Source organism: Salmo salar, chromosome ssa17, assembly GCF_905237065.1.
Source record: "Salmo salar chromosome ssa17, Ssal_v3.1, whole genome shotgun sequence".
Lineage (NCBI taxonomy): Eukaryota > Metazoa > Chordata > Actinopteri > Salmoniformes > Salmonidae > Salmo > Salmo salar.
The window spans coordinates 77,535,890-77,560,934 of NC_059458.1; the positions used below are offsets into that span (position 1 = coordinate 77,535,890).

The 25,045-nt window shown below is 46.7% G+C and overlaps 1 protein-coding gene across 1 annotated transcript in view; it reads right to left on the bottom strand.

The window, feature by feature from the left end:
• Window positions 1–25,045, bottom strand: part of tmem178b (transmembrane protein 178B) — a 198,820-nt gene that overhangs the window by 85,557 nt on the left and 88,218 nt on the right. The window contains exon 3 of the mRNA XM_045700178.1: window positions 2,187–2,300. Within this exon, the coding sequence (XP_045556134.1) occupies window positions 2,187–2,300 (114 nt within the window). The remainder of the gene's footprint in view (window positions 1–2,186; window positions 2,301–25,045) is intronic.

Genomic DNA, 25,045 nt, shown 5'->3' on the forward strand with positions numbered 1-25,045 from the left:
TATTGTGATGTCATTATGGGGTATTGTGATGTCATTATAGGGTATTGTGATGTCATTATGGGGTATTGTGATGTCATCATAGGGTATTGTGATGTCATTATGGGGTATTGTGATGTCATCATAGGGTATTGTGATGTCATTATGGGGTATAGTGTGTAAATTGATGAGGAAAAACATTAATTTATTCAATTTTAAAATAAGGCTGTAATGAAACAAAATGTGAAAAAAGTCAAGGGGTCTGATTACCTTCCAAATGCACAGTATGCCTCTTGAAATCAAATGGACATCCAAACAGAGGCCATACACTTCACGTTCATGTGCACAATTCCTGATTGTCGATCCTTACAAGCTTGCTAGGCACTGTGATCAACTTAGAATGATGGTGTAACCCTTGCTATTTTGGAGCCTTGAGGGGTACAGTCTGTGTTCTTTAGCCCTTGTTATTTTGGAGCCTTGAGGGGTACAATATGTTCTTTAACCCTTGTTATTTTGGAGCCTTGAGGGGTACAATATGTTCTTTAACCCTTGTTATTTTGGAGCCTTGAGGGGTACAATATGTTCTTTAACCCTTGTTATTTTGGAGCCTTGAGGGGTACAGTCTATGTTCTTTAACCCTTGTTATTTTGGAGCCTTGAGGGGTACAATATGTTCTTTAACCCTTGTTATTTTGGAGCCTTGAGGGGTACAGTCTATGTTCTTTAACCCTTGTTATTTTGGAGCCTTGAGGGATACAATATGTTCTTTAGCCCTTGTTATTTTGGAGCCTTGAGGGGTACAATATGTTCTTTAGCCCTTGTTATTTTGGTGCCTTGAGGGATACAGTCTGTGTTCTTTCAAATGACTGCATGCTAACCAAAGCTATCCTCTCATCTGGTCCAATAAAACGGATGACTGTTGTCCTTGACTGGAACCAAACTCCATCTCTTCTATAGTCCACATGGGATTACAATGGTGTGAATAGTTCCTGATGGGATTGGACAGTTCTAGAGCCGTATCTGCTGTATGGAGGGATGTTGTTACGCTCTGGAACCAGGAAGCTCTGGAACCAGGAAGTGTGGAGTATGTGGACACACACCATTCATGGATTTATGGGAATTTAAACCCGGCGCGGAACAGAGATGGAGACTGGCTTCAAAAATGCTTCTAACTGTAGAACCTGAAAACATCTATGTTTTTTCATCTGTAGCTGTCGACTGTGTTTGGTGCGTTTTATGCAGTACTGGGGTGGGATTATGTAAAGCTTCTGTCTTACCGAGGGGGAGAGAGGGAGGGGAGATGGGGGAGGAAGACAGAGGTGGTAAAAGAGAGGAAGAGAGGGAGAAGAGAGAGGAAGAGAGGGAGAGGAGAGAAAGAGGGAGAGGGAGAAGAGAGAGAAAGAGAGGGAGAGAGGGAGAGATGAGTGAGACAGAAAGAAGGCAGAAATGAAGGGGTGGAAGAGACAGAGTGAGAATGAAAGAGGGGAGGAAGACAGAGGTGAAGAAAGTGGCCAGAGAAGCGAGCAGCAGCCCTCCGTACATGACCCAAACTGTCATGCCTTCTCCCATCACTGACAATGTGTGTCAGGTGACAGGAAGTTTCTGAACATGACCCAAACTATCATGCCTTCTCCCTCCACTTACAGTGTGTGTCAGGTGACAGGAAGTTTCTGAACATGACCCAAACTATCATGCCTTCTCCCTCCACTTACAGTGTGTGTCAAGTGACAGGAAGTTTCTGAACATGACCCAAACTGTCATGCCTTCTCCCTCCACTTACAGTGTGTGTCAGGTGACAGGAAGTTTCTGAACATGGCCCAAACTATCATGCCTTCTCCCTCCAATTACAGTGTGTGTCAGGTGACAGGAAGTCTCTCAACCTCAAAGCTTTCTCCTTCTCTCTTTTTCACCACTAGATAAAGTCTAACAAATCCATTCACCTGGGATATAGAATCCTCGTAATATAATAGTCAATGCATAATTACACATACAAAATGTAAGGGAAATATACAGACATCACTGCTGGAAACAGGGGATGTCTGTGTAGAGAATACAGAAACTACACATACAGACATCACTGCTGGAAACAGGGGATGTCTGTGTAGAGAATACAGAAACTACACATACAGACATCACTGCTGGAAACAGGGGATGTCTGTGTAGAGAATACAGAAACCCTGTTGAAGAAAATAAAGAATGGGAGAGACTTACGCAAAGAGTGCCACTCATCCTGTCGTATGGTCTTTGTGATGTTATACGAGAGGTTCTTGGGTATCGTTGCTGAAGAGTAGTGGTATTTGATATAGGAACATCTGGCAATGGAACCTGGAGGCAGAGAGAGAGAGGGAGGAGAGAGAGAGAGAGAGAGAGAGAGAGAGAGAGAGAGAGGGGGAGGAGAGAAGGGAGGAGAGAGATGGAGAGAAGGGAGGAGAGAGAGAGAGGAGAGAAGGGAGGAGAGAGAGAGGAGAGAAGTTAGGAGAGAGAGAGAGAGAGAGAGAGAGAGAGAGAGAGAGGGGGAGGAGAGAAGGGAGGAGAGAGATGGAGAGAAGGGAGGAGAGAGAGAGAGAGAGAGAAAGAGAGAGAGGGGGGGGTGAGAGAGAGGGGGGAGAAGGGAGGAGGAGAAAAGGGACGAGAGAGAGAGAGAGAGAGAGAGAGAGAGAGAGAGAGAGAGGGACGATTGAAGGGAGGAGAGAGAGAGAAAGAGAGAGAGAGAGCGGGAAGAGAGCGGGGAGAGAGAGAGGGGGGGAGAGAGAGAGAGAGAGAGAGCGAGAGAGGGACGAGAGAAGGGAGGAGAGAGAGAGAGAAAGGGGGAGAGAAGGGATGAGAGACAGAGAGAGACAGAGAGAGAGAGAGAGAGAGAGAGAGAGAGAGAGAGAGAGAGAGAGAACCAGTTTAGATGTGTTATAGTGACAACAACACCTTAAAGAACGTCACCTCCTGAATAGGTGTCATTTCAGATCACAATGACTTGATGAACACTTAAAGGTTCTGTATGGTTTAGTTTTGTTAAAGGGTTGACAGATGAAAAGGTTATTTCTGTTAGACAGTCATTCAATAACCAGTCATGGACATCACATTGTTGTATTGAGACAATGGGCTGATGGGCTCTATTATATTAAACACGCTGTGTCTGTTCAATTGATGGAAAAAGTCCAGTTCATTTCCTTTAGATTTTAGTAGCGTGACATCCCAGCAGTCTGAGGAATCATTTTATTCAGTTCATTTCCTTTAGATTTTAGTAGCGTGACATCCCAGCAGTCTGAGGAATCATTTTATTCAGTTAATTTCCTTTAGATTTTAGTAGCGTGACATCCCAGCAGTCTGAGGAATCATTTGATTCAGTTCATTTCCTTTAGATTTTAGTAGCGTGACATCCCAGCAGTCTGAGGAATCATTTTATTCAGTTCATTTCCTTTAGATTTTAGTAGCGTGACATCCCAGCAGTCTGAGGAATCATTTTATTCAGTTCATTAATAAAATGTTTATAAATCCTTCAGTGATAGGAGCGACGCTGCATTAAAAATGAGTTTTAACAATGTGACATTCCTATTCATCTATAAACGTGTTTGACTGTGTATCAGGTCGGTGGTTCACCTCAACAATTCCATTACAATGTCAGACACGTTAAGGTCACCTCATCTGACCCTGACTAGACTCCTCGCCATAGAATTAGGATAGAGGAAAACTAGAATGGCTATAGAAAAACTAGAATGATATAGAAAAACTACAATGGTATAGAAAAACTAGAATGGATATAGAAAAACTAGAATGATATAGAAAAACTAGAATGGCTATAGAAAAACTAGAATGGATATAGAAAAACTAGAATGGATATAGAAAAACTAGAATGATATAGAAAAACTAGAATGGATATAGAAAAACTAGAATGATATAGAAAAACTAGAATGCGATAGAAAAACTAGAATGGATATAGAAAAACTAGAATGGATATAGAAAAACTAGAATGGATATAGAAAAACTAGAATGGATGTAGAAAAACTAGAATGGATATAGAAAAACTAGAATGGATATAGAAAAACTAGAATGGATATAGAAAAACTAGAATGGATATAGAAAAACTAGAATGATATAGAAAAACTAGAATGGATGTAGAAAAACTAGAATGGATGTAGGAAAACTAGAATGGCTATAGAAAAACTAGAATGGATATAGGAAAACTGGAATGGATATAGAAAAACTAGAATGGATATAGAAAAACTAGAATGGATATAGAAAAACTAGAATGGATATAGAAAAACTAGAATGATGTAGAATAACTAGAATGATATAGAAAAACTAGAATGGATGTAGAAAAACTAGAATGGATATAGAAAAACTAGAATGATATAGAAAAACTAGAATGGCTATAGAAAAACTAGAATGGCTATAGAAAAACTAGAATGGATATAGAAAAACTAGAATGATATAGAAAAACTAGAATGGCTATAGAAAAACTAGAATGCTATAGAAAAACTAGAATGGATATAGAAAAACTAGAATGGATATACAAAAACTAGAATGGATATACAAAAACTAGAATGGATGTAGAAAAACTAGAATGGATATAGAAAAACTAGAATGGCTATAGAAAAACTAGAATGATATAGAAAAACTAGAATGGATATAGAAAAACTAGAATGGATATAGAAAAACTAGAATGGATATAGAAAAACTAGAATGATATAGAAAACTAGAATGGATGTAGAAAAACTAGAATGGATATAGGAAAACTGGAATGGCTATAGAAAAACTAGAATGGATATAGAAAAACTAGAATGATATAGAAAAACTAGAATGGATATAGAAAAACTAGAATGGATATAGAAAAACTAGAATGGATATAGGAAAACTAGAATGGCTATAGAAAAACTAGAATGGATATAGAAAAACTAGAATGGATATAGAAAAACTAGAATGGATATAGAAAAACTAGAATGGATATAGAAAAACTAGAATGGATATAGAAAAACTAGAATGGATATAGAAAAACTAGAATGGATATAGAAAAACTAGAATGATATAGAAAAACTAGAATGGATGTAGAAAAACTAGAATGGATGTAGGAAAACTAGAATGGCTATAGAAAAACTAGAATGGATATAGGAAAACTGGAATGGATATAGAAAAACTAGAATGGATATAGAAAAACTAGAATGGATATAGAAAAACTAGAATGGATATAGAAAAACTAGAATGATGTAGAATAACTAGAATGATATAGAAAAACTAGAATGGATGTAGAAAAACTAGAATGGATATAGAAAAACTAGAATGATATAGAAAAACTAGAATGGCTATAGAAAAACTAGAATGGCTATAGAAAAACTAGAATGGATATAGAAAAACTAGAATGATATAGAAAAACTAGAATGGCTATAGAAAAACTAGAATGCTATAGAAAAACTAGAATGGATATAGAAAAACTAGAATGGATATACAAAAACTAGAATGGATATACAAAAACTAGAATGGATGTAGAAAAACTAGAATGGATATAGAAAAACTAGAATGGCTATAGAAAAACTAGAATGATATAGAAAAACTAGAATGGATATAGAAAAACTAGAATGGATATAGAAAAACTAGAATGGATATAGAAAAACTAGAATGATATAGAAAACTAGAATGGATGTAGAAAAACTAGAATGGATATAGGAAAACTGGAATGGCTATAGAAAAACTAGAATGGATATAGAAAAACTAGAATGATATAGAAAAACTAGAATGGATATAGAAAAACTAGAATGGATATAGAAAAACTAGAATGATATAGAAAAACTAGAATGGATATAGGAAAACTAGAATGGCTATAGAAAAACTAGAATGGATATAGGAAAACTGGAATGGCTATAGAAAAACTAGAATGGATATAGAAAAACTAGAATGATATAGAAAACTAGAATGGATATAGAAAACTAGAATGATATAGAAAAACTAGAATGGATATAGAAAAACTAGAATGGATGTAGAAAAACTAGAATGATATAGAAAAACTAGAATGGATATAGAAAAACTAGAATGGATATAGAAAAACTAGAATGATATAGAAAAACTAGAATGGATATAGAAAATCTAGAATGGATGTAGAAAAACTAGAATGATATAGAAAAACTAGAATGGGTATAGAAAAACTAGAATGGATATAGAAAAACTAGAATGGATATAGAAAAACTAGAATGGATAGAATGGATATAGAAAAACTAGAATGGATATAGAAAAACTAGAATGGTTATAGAAATGATATAGAAAAACTAGAATGGATATAGAAAAACTAGAATGGATATTAACCCTCTCATGATGGTCCAAAGGTCAGTCATGTTGGTCAGGGAGTTGGTCGACTACGGTTTACCAGTGCTGTGATTAAGATATCGTGTAAAACAATGACTGTGAAGACTGTATCTGCACTGTGTGTGTGTGTGTGTGTTAGCTAGCTAGACAGACAGTTTTAGAAGAAGGATTCCATACAGTTTTTATTTTTATTTTTAATTAACTGCCAATATGACAAAATTCCACTGAAACAATGCAGTCGATCACACAGACCACAGCCATACGCTCAAACCAGTAGAGACAGGACTGGCTCAAACCAGTAGATAACAGGACTGGCTCAAACCAGTAGAGACAGGACTGGCTCAAACCAGTAGAGACAGGACTGGCTCAAACCAGTAGATAACAGGACTGGCTCAAACCAGTAGAGACAGGACTGGCTCAAACCAGTAGAGACAGGACTGGCTCAAACCAGTAGATAACAGGACTGGCTCAAACCAGTAGATAACAGGACTGGCTCAAACCAGTAGATAACAGGACTGGCTCAAACCAGTAGAGACAGGACTGGCTCAAACCAGTAGAGACAGGACTGGCTCAAACCAGTAGAGACAGGACTGGCTCAAACCAGTAGAGACAGGACTGGCTCAAACCAGTAGAGACAGGACTGGCTCAAACCAGTAGATAACAGGACTGGCTCAAACCAGTAGAGACAGGACTGGCTCAAACCAGTAGAGACAGGACTGGCTCAAACCAGTAGAGACAGGACTGGCTCAAACCAGTAGATAACAGGACTGGCTCAAACCAGTAGAGACAGGACTGGCTCAAACCAGTAGAGACAGGACTGGCTCAAACCAGTAGATAACAGGACTGGCTCAAACCAGTAGAGACAGGACTGGCTCAAACCAGTAGATAACAGGACTGGCTCAAACCAGTAGAGACAGGACTGGCTCAAACCAGTAGAGACAGGACTGGCTCAAACCAGTAGAGACAGGACTGGCTCAAACCAGTAGAGACAGGACTGGCTCAAACCAGTAGAGACAGGACTGGCTCAAACCAGTAGAGACAGGACTTAGACACGGTGTAAATGCAACAAGTACTGATATTGGAGCAGCAGGTAGCCTAGTGGTTAGAGCGTTGGACTAGTGACCCGAAAGGTTGCAAGATTGAATCCCCCGAGCTGACAAGGTAAAAATCTGTCATTCTGCCCCTGAACAAGGCAGTTAACCTACTGTTCCCCGGTAGGCTGTCATTGAATAATAAGAATTTGTTCTTAACTGACATGTAACATATGCAGGCTGTTTCACAACTGGCTGTGATTGGGAGTCCCATAGGGGCGGAGCACAACTGTCCCAGCGTCATCCGGGTTTGGCCGGTGTAGACCGTCATTGTAAATAAGAATTTGTTCTTGCCTAGTTAAATAAAGGTTCAATAAATAAATATAAATATATATATATATAAAATAATAATACTCACAACTTTACAAAAAAACTAAAACTGAGACGTTTATGTTTACAAATATTTTAGAGGAAACTTATACGTATTTAAAAACAGATATAAAACCTGGATAAAATGTATTTATAATTATATTATCATATTTTAGTTTGACTATAATTCCATTACATAATTTCTGATCATCACATGCCTTACATATTATTAGAAGTGCACCAGGCAGAAACCTCTCCGCTCTTTCCTGGTTGCTAAAATCTCAACAGTTAATACATTTTTTTTTTTTTTTTTTTCTTCACCTTTATTTAACCAGGTAGGTAAGTTGAGAACAAGTTCTCATTTACAATTGCGACCTGGTCAAGATAAAGCAAAGCAGTTTGACACATACCACAACACAGAGTTACACATGGAGTAAAACAAATATACAGTCAATAATACAGTAGAAAATAAGTCTATGTACAATGTGAGCAAATGAGGTGAGATAAGGGAGGTAAAGGCAATAAAGTCCATGGTGGCAAAGTAAATACAATATAGCAAGTAAAACACTGGAATGGTAGATTTGTAGTGGAAGAAAGTGCAAAGTAGAAATAGAGATAATGGGGTGCAAAGGAGCAAAATAAATAAATAAATACAGTAGGGGAAGAGGTAGTTGTTTGGGCTACATTATAGATGGGCTATGTACAGGTGCAGTGATCTGTGAGCTGCTCTGACAGCTGGTGCTTAGAGCTAGTGAGCGAGATAAGTGTTTCCAGTTTCAGAGATTTTTGTAGTTCGTTCCAGTCATTGGCAGCAGAGAACTGGAAGGAGAATGGTAAGCATAGAAATAACACGCATAGAACAGATCTACCGCTTCTTAGACTGGCTTTCAATGAGAACGACAGATCTATAACTGACATTTCTACATGAATTTGGTCAGGTTGGTCAGGTTTTTTTGCACTGTATTTTAGAGGCTGTTTATCTCTGTACACTGACCCTCTGATACAGCCACTCACATACGACCTGCTGCGACTCTGTTTATCTCTGTACACTGACCCTCTGATACAGCCACTCACATACGACCTGCTGCTACTCTGTTTATCTCTGTACACACTGACCCTCTGATACAGCCACTCACATACAACCTGCTGCTACTCTGTTTATCTCTGTACACTGACCCTCTGATACAGCCACTCACATACGACCTGCTGCTACTCTGTTTATCTCTGTACACACTGACCCTCTGGTACAGCCACTCACATACGACCTGCTGCTACTCTGTTTATCTCTGTACACACTGACCCTCTGGTACAGCCACTCACATACGACCTGCTGCTACTCTGTTTATCTCTGTACACTGACCCTCTGATACCGACACTCACATACGACCTGCTGCTACTCTGTTTATCTCTGTACACTGACCCTCTGATACAGCCACTCACATACGACCTGCTGCTACTCTGTTTATCTCTGTACACACTGACCCTCTGATACAGCCACTCACATACGACCTGCTGCTACTCTGTTTATCTCTGTACACACTGACCCTCTGGTACAGCCACTCACATACGACCTGCTGCTACTCTGTTTATCTCTGTACACTGACCCTCTGATACAGCCACTCACATACGACCTGCTGCTACTCTGTTTATCTCTGTACACACTGACCCTCTGGTACAGCCACTCACATACGACCTGCTGCTACTCTGTTTATCTCTGTACACACTGACCCTCTGATACAGCCACTCACATACGACCTGCTGCTACTCTGTTTATCTCTGTACACTGACCCTCTGATACAGCCACTCACATACGACCTGCTGCTACTCTGTTTATCTCTGTACACTGACCCTCTGATACAGCCACTCACATACGACCTGCTGCTACTCTGTTTATCTCTGTACACACTGACCCTCTGACACAGCCACTCACATACGACCTGCTGCTACTCTGTTTATCTCTGTACACACTGACCCTCTGATACAGCCACTCACATACGACCTGCTGCTACTCTGTTTATCTCTGTACACACTGACCCTCTGATACAGCCACTCACATACGACCTGCTGCTACTCTGTTTATCTCTGTACACACTGACCCTCTGATACAGCCACTCACATACGACCTGCTGCTACTCTGTTTATCTCTGTACACTGACCCTCTGATACAGCCACTCACATACGACCTGCTGCTACTCTGTTTATCTCTGTACACTGACCCTCTGATACAGCCACTCACATACGACCTGCTGCTACTCTGTTTATCTCTGTACACACTGACCCTCTGATACAGCCACTCACATACGACCTGCTGCTACTCTGTTTATCTCTGTACACACTGACCCTCTGATACAGCCACTCACATACGACCTGCTGCTACTCTGTTTATCTCTGTACACACTGACCCTCTGATACAGCCACTCACATACGACCTGCTGCTACTCTGTTTATCTCTGTACACACTGACCCTCTGATACAGCCACTCACATACGACCTGCTGCTACTCTGTTTATCTCTGTACACACTGACCCTCTGATACAGCCACTCACATACGACCTGCTGCTACTCTGTTTATCTCTGTACACTGACCCTCTGATACAGCCACTCACATACGACCTGCTGCTACTCTGTTTATCTCTGTACACTGACCCTCTGATACAGCCACTCACATACGACCTGCTGCTACTCTGTTTATCTCTGTACACTGACCCTCTGGTACAGCCACTCACATACGACCTGCTGCTACTCTGTTTATCTCTGTACACTGACCCTCTGATACAGCCACTCACATACGACCTGCTGCTACTCTGTTTATCTCTGTACACACTGACCCTCTGATACAGCCACTCACATACGACCTGCTGCTACTCTGTTTATCTCTGTACACTGACCCTCTGATACAGCCACTCACATACGACCTGCTGCTACTCTGTTTATCTCTGTACACTGACCCTCTGGTACAGCCACTCACATACGACCTGCTGCTACTCTGTTTATCTCTGTACACTGACCCTCTGGTACAGCCACTCACATACGACCTGCTGCTACTCTGTTTATCTCTGTACACTGACCCTCTGATACAGCCACTCACATACGACCTGCTGCTACTCTGTTTATCTCTGTACACTGACCCTCTGATACAGCCACTCACATACGACCTGCTGCTACTCTGTTTATCTCTGTACACTGACCCTCTGATACAGCCACTCACATACGACCTGCTGCTACTCTGTTTATCTCTGTACACACTGACCCTCTGATACAGCCACTCACATACGACCTGCTGCTACTCTGTTTATCTCTGTACACTGACCCTCTGATACAGCCACTCACATACGACCTGCTGCTACTCTGTTTATCTCTGTACACTGACCCTCTGATACAGCCACTCACATACGACCTGCTGCTACTCTGTTTATCTCTGTACACTGACCCTCTGATACAGCCACTCACATACGACCTGCTGCTACTCTGTTTATCTCTGTACACTGACCCTCTGATACAGCCACTCACATACGACCTGCTGCTACTCTGTTTATCTCTGTACACTGACCCTCTGATACAGCCACTCACATACGACCTGCTGCTACTCTGTTTATCTCTGTACACTGACCCTCTGATACAGCCACTCACATACGACCTGCTGCTACTCTGTTTATCTCTGTACACTGACCCTCTGATACAGCCACTCACATACGACCTGCTGCTACTCTGTTTATCTCTGTACACACTGACCCTCTGATACAGCCACTCACATACGACCTGCTGCTACTCTGTTTATCTCTGTACACACTGACCCTCTGATACAGCCACTCACATACGACCTGCTGCTACTCTGTTTATCTCTGTACACACTGACCCTCTGATACAGCCACTCACATACGACCTGCTGCTACTCTGTTTATCTCTGTACACTGACCCTCTGATACAGCCACTCACATACGACCTGCTGCTACTCTGTTTATCTCTGTACACACTGACCCTCTGATACAGCCACTCACATACGACCTGCTGCTACTCTGTTTATCTCTGTACACACTGACCCTCTGATACAGCCACTCACATACGACCTGCTGCTACTCTGTTTATCTCTGTACACACTGACCCTCTGACACAGCCACTCACATACGACCTGCTGCTACTCTGTTTATCTCTGTACACACTGACCCTCTGATACAGCCACTCACATACGACCTGCTGCTACTCTGTTTATCTCTGTACACACTGACCCTCTGATACAGCCACTCACATACGACCTGCTGCTACTCTGTTTATCTCTGTACACACTGACCCTCTGATACAGCCACTCACATACGACCTGCTGCTACTCTGTTTATCTCTGTACACACTGACCCTCTGATACAGCCACTCACATACGACCTGCTGCTACTCTGTTTATCTCTGTACACACTGACCCTCTGATACAGCCACTCACATACGACCTGCTGCTACTCTGTTTATCTCTGTAACACTGACCCTCTGATACAGCCACTCACATACGACCTGCTGCTACTCTGTTTATCTCTGTACACACTGACCCTCTGATACAGCCACTCACATACGACCTGCTGCTACTCTGTTTATCTCTGTACACACTGACCCTCTGATACAGCCACTCACATACGACCTGCTGCTACTCTGTTTATCTCTGTACACACTGACCCTCTGATACAGCCACTCACATACGACCTGCTGCTACTCTGTTTATCTCTGTACACTGACCCTCTGATACAGCCACTCACATACGACCTGCTGCTACTCTGTTTATCTCTGTACACACTGACCCTCTGATACAGCCACTCACATACGACCTGCTGCTACTCTGTTTATCTCTGTACACTGACCCTCTGATACAGCCACTCACATACGACCTGCTGCTACTCTGTTTATCTCTGTACACTGACCCTCTGATACAGCCACTCACATACGACCTGCTGCTACTCTGTTTATCTCTGTACACACTGACCCTCTGATACAGCCACTCACATACGACCTGCTGCTACTCTGTTTATCTCTGTACACTGACCCTCTGATACAGCCACTCACATACGACCTGCTGCTACTCTGTTTATCTCTGTACACTGACCCTCTGATACAGCCACTCACATACGACCTGCTGCTACTCTGTTTATCTCTGTACACTGACCCTCTGATACAGCCACTCACATACGACCTGCTGCTACTCTGTTTATCTCTGTACACTGACCCTCTGATACAGCCACTCACATACGACCTGCTGCTACTCTGTTTATCTCTGTACACTGACCCTCTGATACAGCCACTCACATACGACCTGCTGCTACTCTGTTTATCTCTGTACACACTGACCCTCTGATACAGCCACTCACATACGACCTGCTGCTACTCTGTTTATCTCTGTACACACTGACCCTCTGATACAGCCACTCACATACGACCTGCTGCTACTCTGTTTATCTCTGTACACACTGACCCTCTGATACAGCCACTCACATACGACCTGCTGCTACTCTGTTTATCTCTGTACACACTGACCCTCTGATACAGCCACTCACATACGACCTGCTGCTACTCTGTTTATCTCTGTACACACTGACCCTCTGATACAGCCACTCACATACGACCTGCTGCTACTCTGTTTATCTCTGTACACTGACCCTCTGATACAGCCACTCACATACGACCTGCTGCTACTCTGTTTATCTCTGTACACACTGACCCTCTGATACAGCCACTCACATACGACCTGCTGCTACTCTGTTTATCTCTGTACACACTGACCCTCTGACACAGCCACTCACATACGACCTGCTGCTACTCTGTTTATCTCTGTACACACTGACCCTCTGATACAGCCACTCACATACGACCTGCTGCTACTCTGTTTATCTCTGTACACACTGACCCTCTGATACAGCCACTCACATACGACCTGCTGCTACTCTGTTTATCTCTGTACACACTGACCCTCTGATACAGCCACTCACATACGACCTGCTGCTACTCTGTTTATCTCTGTACACACTGACCCTCTGATACAGCCACTCACATACGACCTGCTGCTACTCTGTTTATCTCTGTACACACTGACCCTCTGATACAGCCACTCACATACGACCTGCTGCTACTCTGTTTATCTCTGTACACACTGACCCTCTGATACAGCCACTCACATACGACCTGCTGCTACTCTGTTTATCTCTGTACACACTGACCCTCTGATACAGCCACTCACATACGACCTGCTGCTACTCTGTTTATCTCTGTACACTGACCCTCTGATACAGCCACTCACATACGACCTGCTGCTACTCTGTTTATCTCTGTACACACTGACCCTCTGATACAGCCACTCACATACGACCTGCTGCTACTCTGTTTATCTCTGTACACACTGACCCTCTGATACAGCCACTCACATACGACCTGCTGCTACTCTGTTTATCTCTGTACACACTGACCCTCTGATACAGCCACTCACATACGACCTGCTGCTACTCTGTTTATCTCTGTACACTGACCCTCTGATACAGCCACTCACATACGACCTGCTGCTACTCTGTTTATCTCTGTACACACTGACCCTCTGATACAGCCACTCACATACGACCTGCTGCTACTCTGTTTATCTCTGTACACACTGACCCTCTGATACAGCCACTCACATACGACCTGCTGCTACTCTGTTTATCTCTGTACACTGACCCTCTGATACAGCCACTCACATACGACCTGCTGCTACTCTGTTTATCTCTGTACACACTGACCCTCTGACACAGCCACTCACATACGACCTGCTGCTACTCTGTTTATCTCTGTACACTGACCCTCTGATACAGCCACTCACATACGACCTGCTGCTACTCTGTTTATCTCTGTACACTGACCCTCTGATACAGCCACTCACATACGACCTGCTGCTACTCTGTTTATCTCTGTACACTGACCCTCTGATACAGCCACTCACATACGACCTGCTGCTACTCTGTTTATCTCTGTACACTGACCCTCTGATACAGCCACTCACATACGACCTGCTGCTACTCTGTTTATCTCTGTACACTGACCCTCTGATACAGCCACTCACATACGACCTGCTGCTACTCTGTTTATCTCTGTACACACTGACCCTCTGATACAGCCACTCACATACGACCTGCTGCTACTCTGTTTATCTCTGTACACACTGACCCTCTGACACAGCCACTCACATACGACCTGCTGCTACTCTGTTTATCTCTGTACACACTGACCCTCTGATACAGCCACTCACATACGACCTGCTGCTACTCTGTTTATCTCTGTACACACTGACCCTCTGATACAGCCACTCACATACGACCTGCTGCTACTCTGTTTATCTCTGTACACACTGACCCTCTGATACCGACACTCACATACGACCTGCTGCTACTCTGTTTATCTCTGTACACTGACCCTCTGATACAGCCACTCACATACGACCTGCTGCTACTCTGTTTATCTCTGTACACTGACCCTCTGATACAGCCACTCACATACGACCTGCTGCTACTCTGTTTATCTCTGTACACACTGACCCTCTGATACAGCCACTCACATACGACCTGCTGCTACTCTGTTTATCTCTGTACACACTGACCCTCTGACACAGCCACTCACATACGACCTGCTGCTACTCTGTTTATCTCTGTACACTGACCCTCTGATACAGCCACTCACATACGACCTGCTGCTACTCTGTTTATCTCTGTACACTGACCCTCTGGTACAGCCACTCACATACGACCTGCTGCTACTCTGTTTATCTCTGTACACTGACCCTCTGGTACAGCCACTCACATACGACCTGCTGCTACTCTGTTTATCTCTGTACACTGACCCTCTGATACAGCCACTCACATACGACCTGCTGCTACTCTGTTTATCTCTGTACACTGACCCTCTGATACAGCCACTCACATACGACCTGCTGCTACTCTGTTTATCTCTGTACACACTGACCCTCTGATACAGCCACTCACATACGACCTGCTGCTACTCTGTTTATCTCTGTACACACTGACCCTCTGACACAGCCACTCACATACGACCTGCTGCTACTCTGTTTATCTCTGTACACACTGACCCTCTGATACAGCCACTCACATACGACCTGCTGCTACTCTGTTTATCTCTGTACACACTGACCCTCTGATACAGCCACTCACATACGACCTGCTGCTACTCTGTTTATCTCTGTACACACTGACCCTCTGATACCGACACTCACATACGACCTGCTGCTACTCTGTTTATCTCTGTACACTGACCCTCTGATACAGCCACTCACATACGACCTGCTGCTACTCTGTTTATCTCTGTACACTGACCCTCTGATACAGCCACTCACATACGACCTGCTGCTACTCTGTTTATCTCTGTACACACTGACCCTCTGATACAGCCACTCACATACGACCTGCTGCTACTCTGTTTATCTCTGTACACACTGACCCTCTGACACAGCCACTCACATACGACCTGCTGCTACTCTGTTTATCTCTGTACACACTGACCCTCTGACACAGCCACTCACATACGACCTGCTGCTACTCTGTTTATCTCTGTACACTGACCCTCTGATACAGCCACTCACATACGACCTGCTGCTACTCTGTTTATCTCTGTACACTGACCCTCTGATACAGCCACTCACATACGACCTGCTGCTACTCTGTTTATCTCTGTACACACTGACCCTCTGATACAGCCACTCACATACGACCTGCTGCTACTCTGTTTATCTCTGTACACTGACCCTCTGATACAGCCACTCACATACGACCTGCTGCTACTCTGTTTATCTCTGTACACTGACCCTCTGATACAGCCACTCACATACGACCTGCTGCTACTCTGTTTATCTCTGTACACTGACCCTCTGATACAGCCACTCACATACGACCTGCTGCTACTCTGTTTATCTCTGTACACTGACCCTCTGATACAGCCACTCACATACGACCTGCTGCTACTCTGTTTATCTCTGTACACTGACCCTCTGATACAGCCACTCACATACGACCTGCTGCTACTCTGTTTATCTCTGTACACTGACCCTCTGATACAGCCACTCACATACGACCTGCTGCTACTCTGTTTATCTCTGTACACTGACCCTCTGATACAGCCACTCACATACGACCTGCTGCTACTCTGTTTATCTCTGTACACACTGACCCTCTGATACAGCCACTCACATACGACCTGCTGCTACTCTGTTTATCTCTGTACACACTGACCCCTGATACAGCCACTCACATATGACCTGCTGCTACTCTGTTTATCTCTGTACACTGACCCTCTGATACAGCCACTCACATACGACCTGCTGCTACTCTGTTTATCTCTGTACACACTGACCCTCTGATACAGCCACTCACATACGACCTGCTGCTACTCTGTTTATCTCTGTACACACTGACCCTCTGATACAGCCACTCACATACGACCTGCTGCTACTCTGTTTATCTCTGTACACTGACCCTCTGATACAGCCACTCACATACGACCTGCTGCTACTCTGTTTATCTCTGTACACACTGACCCTCTGATACAGCCACTCACATACGACCTGCTGCTACTCTGTTTATCTCTGTACACACTGACCCTCTGGTACAGCCACTCACATACGACCTGCTGCTACTCTGTTTATCTCTGTACACTGACCCTCTGATACAGCCACTCACATACGACCTGCTGCTACTCTGTTTATCTCTGTACACACTGACCCTCTGGTACAGCCACTCACATACGACCTGCTGCTACTCTGTTTATCTCTGTACACACTGACCCTCTGATACAGCCACTCACATACGACCTGCTGCTACTCTGTTTATCTCTGTACACACTGACCCTCTGATACAGCCACTCACATACGACCTGCTGCTACTCTGTTTATCTCTGTACACTGACCCTCTGATACAGCCACTCACATACGACCTGCTGCTACTCTGTTTATCTCTGTACACACTGACCCTCTGACACAGCCACTCACATACGACCTGCTGCTACTCTGTTTATCTCTGTACACACTGACCCTCTGATACAGCCACTCACATACGACCTGCTGCTACTCTGTTTATCTCTGTACACACTGACCCTCTGATACAGCCACTCACATACGACCTGCTGCTACTCTGTTTATCTCTGTACACACTGACCCTCTGACACAGCCACTCACATACGACCTGCTGCTACTCTGTTTATCTCTGTACACTGACCCTCTGATACAGCCACTCACATACGACCTGCTGCTACTCTGTTTATCTCTGTACACTGACCCTCTGATACAGCCACTCACATACGACCTGCTGCTACTCTGTTTATCTCTGTACACTGACCCTCTGATACAGCCACTCACATACGACCTGCTGCTACTCTGTTTATCTCTGTACACACTGACCCTCTGATACAGCCACTCACATACGACCTGCTGCTACTCTGTTTATCTCTGTACACACTGACCCTCTGATACAGCCACTCACATACGACCTGCTGCTACTCTGTTTATCTCTGTACACACTGACCCTCTGATACAGCCACTCACATACGACCTGCTGCTACTCTGTTTATCTCTGTACACACTGACCCTCTGATACAGCCACTCACATACGACCTGCTGCTACTCTGTTTATCTCTGTACACACTGACCCTCTGACACAGCCACTCACATACGACCTGCTGCTACTCTGTTTATCTCTGTACACACTGACCCTCTGATACAGCCACTCACATACGACCTGCTGCTACTCTGTTTATCTCTGTACACACTGACCCTCTGATACAGCCACTCACATACGACCTGCTGCTACTCTGTTTATCTCTGTACACACTGACCCTCTGATACAGCCACTCACATACGACCTGCTGCTACTCTGTTTATCTCTGTACACTGACCCTCTGATACAGCCACTCACATACAACCTGCTGCTACTCTGTTTATCTCTGTACACACTGACCCTCTGATTCAGCCACTCACGTACGACCTGCTGCTACTCTGTTTATCTCTGTACACACTGACCCTCTGATACAGCCACTCACATACGACCTGCTGCTACTCTGTTTATCTCTGTACACACTGACCCTCTGATACAGCCACTCACATACGACCTGCTGCTACTCTGTTTATCTCTGTACACTGACCCTCTGACACAGCCACTCACATACGACCTGCTGCTACTCTGTTTATCTCTGTACACACTGACCCTCTGATACAGCCACTCACATACGACCTGCTGCTACTCTGTTTATCTCTGTACACACTGACCCTCTGATACAGCCACTCACATACGACCTGCTGCTACTCTGTTTATCTCTGTACACACTGACCCTCTGACACAGCCACTCACATACGACCTGCTGCTACTCTGTTTATCTCTGTACACACTGACCCTCTGATACAGCCACTCACATACGACCTGCTGCTACTCTGTTTATATCTGTACACACTGACCCTCTGATACAGCCACTCACATACGACCTGCTGCTACTCTGTTTATCTCTGTACACTGACCCTCTGATACAGCCACTCACATACGACCTGCTGCTACTCTGTTTATCTCTGTACACACTGACCCTCTGATACAGCCACTCACATACGACCTGCTGCTACTCTGTTTATCTCTGTACACTGACCCTCTGATACAGCCACTCACATACGACCTGCTGCTACTCTGTTTATCTCTGTACACTGACCCTCTGATACAGCCACTCACATACGACCTGCTGCTACTCTGTTTATCTCTGTACACACTGACCCTCTGACACAGCCACTCACATACGACCTGCTGCTACTCTGTTTATCTCTGTACACTGACCCTCTGACACAGCCACTCACATACGACCTGCTGCTACTCTGTTTATCTCTGTACACACTGACCCTCTGATACAGCCACTCACATACGACCTGCTGCTACTCTGTTTATCATATATCCTGTTGCCTAGTCACCTTCCCCCTATACATATCTCTACCTATATCATTCTGGTAATAAATGATTATTTTTAACATTATTTTTATGAAAAGGGATTCTACTTTATAAATGAGGCCAAAAACGTGATTGATTTATTTTGATGATATTAGTGACTTGGTTAAAACATGTTTGTCCTGGTTACATATAGTAGTGTGGTTTCAATTCTACATGGAAAAACACAGCTCTGTCTGTGTGTGTGTGTGTGTGTGTGTGTGTGTGTGTGTGTGTGTGTGTGTGTGTGTGTGTGTGTGTGTGTGTGTGTGTGTGTGTGTGTGTGTGTGTGTGTGTGTGTGTGTGTGTGTGTGCGACCACACGTGCATGGCGTGCAGGCGCACATGCAAACACACACACACAAACACACAAACAAACATACACACACACACACACACACACACTAAAACACACAATTGTCTTATATGAGCTGCTATAGAGTTTCCTAATGGCCAGAGAGAGACAGAGAGGCCAGGAAGAGACAGAGGCCAGGAAGAGACAGAGAGGACAGAGTGAGACAGAGAGGCCAGAGAGAGACAGAGAGAGACAGAGAGCCCAGGGAGAGACAGAGAGCCCAGGGAGAGAGACAGAGAGGCCAGAGAGAGAGACAGAGAGGCCAGAGAGAGACAGAGAGGCCAGAGAGAGACAGAGAGCCCAGGGAGAGACAGAGAGACCAGGGAGAGACAGAGAGCCCAGGGAGAGACAGAGAGACCAGGGAGAGACAGAGAGACCAGGGAGAGACATAGAGGCCAGGGAGAGACAGAGAGTCCAGGGAGAGAGACAGAGAGGGTAGAGAGAGAGACAGAGAGGCCAGAGATAGACGGAGGGCCAGAGAGAGACGGAGAGGCCAGGGAGAGACAGAAAGACCAGGGAGAGACAGAAAGACCAGGGAGAGACAGAGAGACCAGGGAGAGACAGAGAGACCAGGGAAAGACAGAGAGGCCAGGGAGAGACAGAGAGTCCAGGGAGAGAGACAGAGAGGGTAGAGAGAGAGACAGAGAGGCCAGAGATAGACGGAGGGCCAGAGAGAGACGGAGAGGCCAGGGAGAGACAGAAAGACCAGGGAGAGACAGAGAGACCAGGGAGAGACAGAGAGCCCAGGGAGAGACAGAGAGGCCAGAGTGAGACAGAGAGGCCAGAGAGAGACAGAGAGGCCAGAGAGAGACAGAGAGGCCAGAGAGAGACAGAGAGGCCAGAGAGAGACAGAGAGACCAGGGAGAGACAGAGAGCCCAGGGAGAGACAGAGAGACCAGGGAGAGAGAGAGGCCAGGGAGAGACAGAGAGCCCAGGGAGAGACAGAGAGCCCAGGGAGAGACAGAGAGGCCAGAGAGAGACAGAGAGGCCAGAGAGAGACAGAGAGGCCAGAGAGAGACAGAGAGGCCAGAGAGAGACAGAGGCCAGAGAGAGACAGAGAGAGACAGAGAGCCCAGGGAGAGACAGAGAGACCAGGGAGAGACAGAGAGGCCAGGGAGAGACAGAGAGCCCAGGGAGAGACAGAGAGGCTAGGGAGAGACAGAGAGGCCAGGGAGAGACAGAGAGACCAGGGAAAGACAGAGAGACCAGGGAGAGAGACAGAGATACCAGGGAGAGACAGAGAGACCAGGGAGAGAGGCCAGGGAGAGACAGAGAGACCAGGGAGAGACAGAGGCCAGGGAGAGACAGAGAGCCCAGGGAGAGACAGAGATACCAGGGAGAGACAGAGAGACCAGGGAGAGAGAGAGGCCAGGGAGAGACAGAGAGCCCAGGGAGAGACAGAGATACCAGGGAGAGACAGAGAGGCCAGGGAGAGACAGAGAGCCCAGGGAGAGACAGAGATACCAGGGAGAGACAGAGAGGCCAGGGAGAGACAGAGAGGCCAGAGTGAGACAGAGAGGCCAGAGAGAGACAGAGAGGCCAGAGAGAGACAGAGAGGCCAGAGAGAGACAGAGAGGCCAGAGAAAGACAGAGAGGCCAGAGAGAGACAGAGAGGCCAGAGAGAGACAGAGAGACCAGGGAAAGACAGAGAGGCCAGGGAGAGACAGAGAGGCCAGGGAAAGACAGAGAGGCCAGGGAGAGAGACAGAGAGGGCAGAGATAGAGACAGAGAGGCCAGAGATAGACGGAGGGCCAGAGAGAGACAGAGAGACCAGGGAGAGACAGAGAGCCCAGGGAGAGACAGAGAGACCAGGGAAAGACAGAGAGTCCAGGGAGAGAGACAGAGAGGGCAGAGAGAGAGACAGAGAGGCCAGAGATAGACGGAGGGCCAGAGAGAGACGGAGAGGCCAGGGAGAGACAGAAAGACCAGGGAGAGACAGAAAGACCTGGGAGAGACAGAGAGACCAGGGAGAGACAGAGAGACCAGGGAAAGACAGAGAGGCCAGGGAGAGACAGAGAGTCCAGGGAGAGAGACTGAGAGGGTAGAGAGAGAGACAGAGAGGCCAGAGATAGACGGAGGGCCAGAGAGAGACGGAGAGGCCAGGGAGAGACAGAAAGACCAGGGAGAGACAGAGAGACCAGGGAGAGACAGAGAGCCCAGGGAGAGACAGAGAGACCAGGGAAAGACAGAGAGGCCAGGGAGAGAGACAGAGAGACCAGGGAGAGAGAGAGGCCAGGGAGAGACAGAGAGACCAGGGAGAGACAGAGAGGCCAGGGAGAGACAGAGAGGCCAGAGTGAGACAGAGAGGCCAGAGAGAGACAGAGAGGCCAGAGAGAGACAGAGAGGCCAGAGAGAGACAGAGAGGCCAGAGAGAGACAGAGAGACCAGGGAGAGACAGAGAGGCCAGAGAGAGACAGAGAGGCCAGAGAGAGACAGAGGCCAGAGAGAGACAGAGAGAGACAGAGAGCCCAGGGAGAGACAGAGAGACCAGGGAGAGACAGAGAGGCCAGGGAGAGACAGAGAGACCAGGGAGAGACAGAGAGCCCAGGGAGAGACAGAGAGCCCAGGGAGAGACAGAGAGGCCAGAGAGAGACAGAGAGGCCAGAGAGAGACAGAGAGGCCAGAGAGAGACAGAGAGGCCAGAGAGAGACAGAGGCCAGAGAGAGACAGAGAGAGACAGAGAGCCCAGGGAGAGACAGAGATACCAGGGAGAGACAGAGAGGCCAGGGAGAGAGAGAGGCCAGGGAGAGACAGAGAGCCCAGGGAGAGACAGAGAGCCCAGGGAGAGACAGAGATACCAGGGAGAGACAGAGAGACCAGGGAGAGACAGAGAGGCCAGGGAGAGACAGAGAGGCCAGAGTGAGAAAGAGAGGCCAGAGAGAGACAGAGAGGCCAGAGAGAGACAGAGAGGCCAGAGAGAGACAGAGAGGCCAGAGAGAGACAGAGAGGCCAGAGAGAGACAGAGAGGCCAGAGGGAGACAGAGAGGCCAGAGAGAGACAGAGAGGCCAGAGAGAGACAGAGGCCAGAGAGAGACAGAGAGAGACAGAGAGCCCAGGGAGAGACAGAGAGACCAGGGAGAGACAGAGAGGCCAGGGAGAGACAGAGAGCCCAGGGAGAGACAGAGAGGCTAGGGAGAGACAGAGAGGCCAGGGAGAGACAGAGAGACCAGGGAAAGACAGAGAGGACAGGGAGAGACAGAGAGGCCAGGGAAAGACAGAGAGGCCAGGGAGAGAGACAGAGAGGGCAGAGAGAGAGACAGAGAGGCCAGAGATAGACGGAGGGCCAGAGAGAGACAGAGAGACCAGGGAGAGACAGAGAGCCCAGGGAGAGACAGAGAGACCAGGGAAAGACAGAGAGGCCAGGGAGAGACAGAGAGGCCAGGGAAAGACAGAGAGGCCAAGGAGAGAGACAGAGAGGGCAGAGAGAGAGACAGAGAGGCCAGAGATAGACGGAGGGCCAGAGAGAGACGGAGAGGCCAGGGAGAGACAGAGAGCCCAGGGAGAGAAAGAAAGACCAGGGAAAGAGAGAGAGACCAGGGAGAGACAGAGAGGCCAGGGAAAGACAGAGAGGCCAGGGAGAGAGACAGAGAGGGCAGAGAGAGAGACGGAGAGGCCAGAGATAGACGGAGGGCCAGAGAGAGACGGAGAGGCCAGGGAGAGACAGAAAGACCAGGGAGAGACAGAGAGACCAGGGAGAGACAGAGAGCCCAGGGAGAGACAGAGAGACCAGGGAAAGACAGAGAGGCCAGGGGGAGAGACAGAGAGGCCAGAGAGAGAGAGACAGAGAGGCCAGAGAGAGACAGAGAGGCCAGAGAGAGACAGAGAGGCCAGGGAGAGAAAGAGAGGGCAGGGAGAGAAAGAGAGGCCAGGGAGAGACAGAGAGACAGAGGACAGAGAGGCCAGAGAGATACAGAGAGGCCAGAGAGAGACAGAGAGACAGAGGACAGAGAGGCCAGAGAGAGACAGAGAGGCCAGGGAGAGACAGAGGACAGAGAGGCCAGGGAGAGAAAGAGAGTCCAGGGAGAGACAGAGTGGCCAGGGAGAGACAGAGATGCCAGGGAGAGAAAGAGAGGTCAGGGAGAGAAAGAGAGGACAGGGAGAGAAAGAGAGGCCAGGGAGAGAAAGAGAGGCCAGGGAGAGAAAGAGAGGCCAGGGAGAGACAGAGAGGCCAGGGAGAGACAGAGAGGCCAGGGAGAGAAAGAGAGGTCAGGGAGAGAAAGAGAGGCCAGGGAGAGAAAGAGAGGCCAGGGAGAGAAAGAGAGGCCAGGAAGAGACAGAGAGGCCAGGGAGAGAAAGAGAGGCCAGGGAGAGACAGAGAGGCCAGGGAGAGAAAGAGAGGCCAGGGAGAGACAGAGAGGCCAGGGAGAGACAGAGAGACCAGGGAAAGACAGAGAGGCCAGGGGGAGAGACAGAGAGGCCAGAGAGAGAGAGACAGAGAGGCCAGAGAGAGACAGAGAGGCCAGAGAGAGACAGAGAGGCCAGGGAGAGAAAGAGAGGGCAGGGAGAGAAAGAGAGGCCAGGGAGAGACAGAGAGACAGAGGACAGAGAGGCCAGAGAGATACAGAGAGGCCAGAGAGAGACAGAGAGACAGAGGACAGAGAGGCCAGAGAGAGACAGAGAGGCCAGGGAGAGACAGAGGACAGAGAGGCCAGGGAGAGAAAGAGAGGCCAGGGAGAGACAGAGTGGCCAGGGAGAGACAGAGATGCCAGGGAGAGACAGAGAGGCCAGGGAGAGAAAGAGAGGCCAGGGAGAGAAAGAGAGGCCAGGGAGAGACAGAGAGGCCAGGGAGAGACAGAGAGGCCAGGGAGAGACAGAGAGGCCAGGGAGAGAAAGAGAGGTCAGGGAGAGAAAGAGAGGCCAGGGAGAGAAAGAGAGGCCAGGGAGAGACAGAGAGGCCAGGGAGAGAAAGAGAGGCCAGGGAGAGAAAGAGAGGCCAGGGAGAGACAGAGAGGCCAGGGAGAGAAAGAGAGGCCAGGGAGAGACAGAGAGGCCAGGGAGAGACAGAGAGACCAGGGAAAGACAGAGAGGCCAGGGGGAGAGACAGAGAGGCCAGAGAGAGAGAGACAGA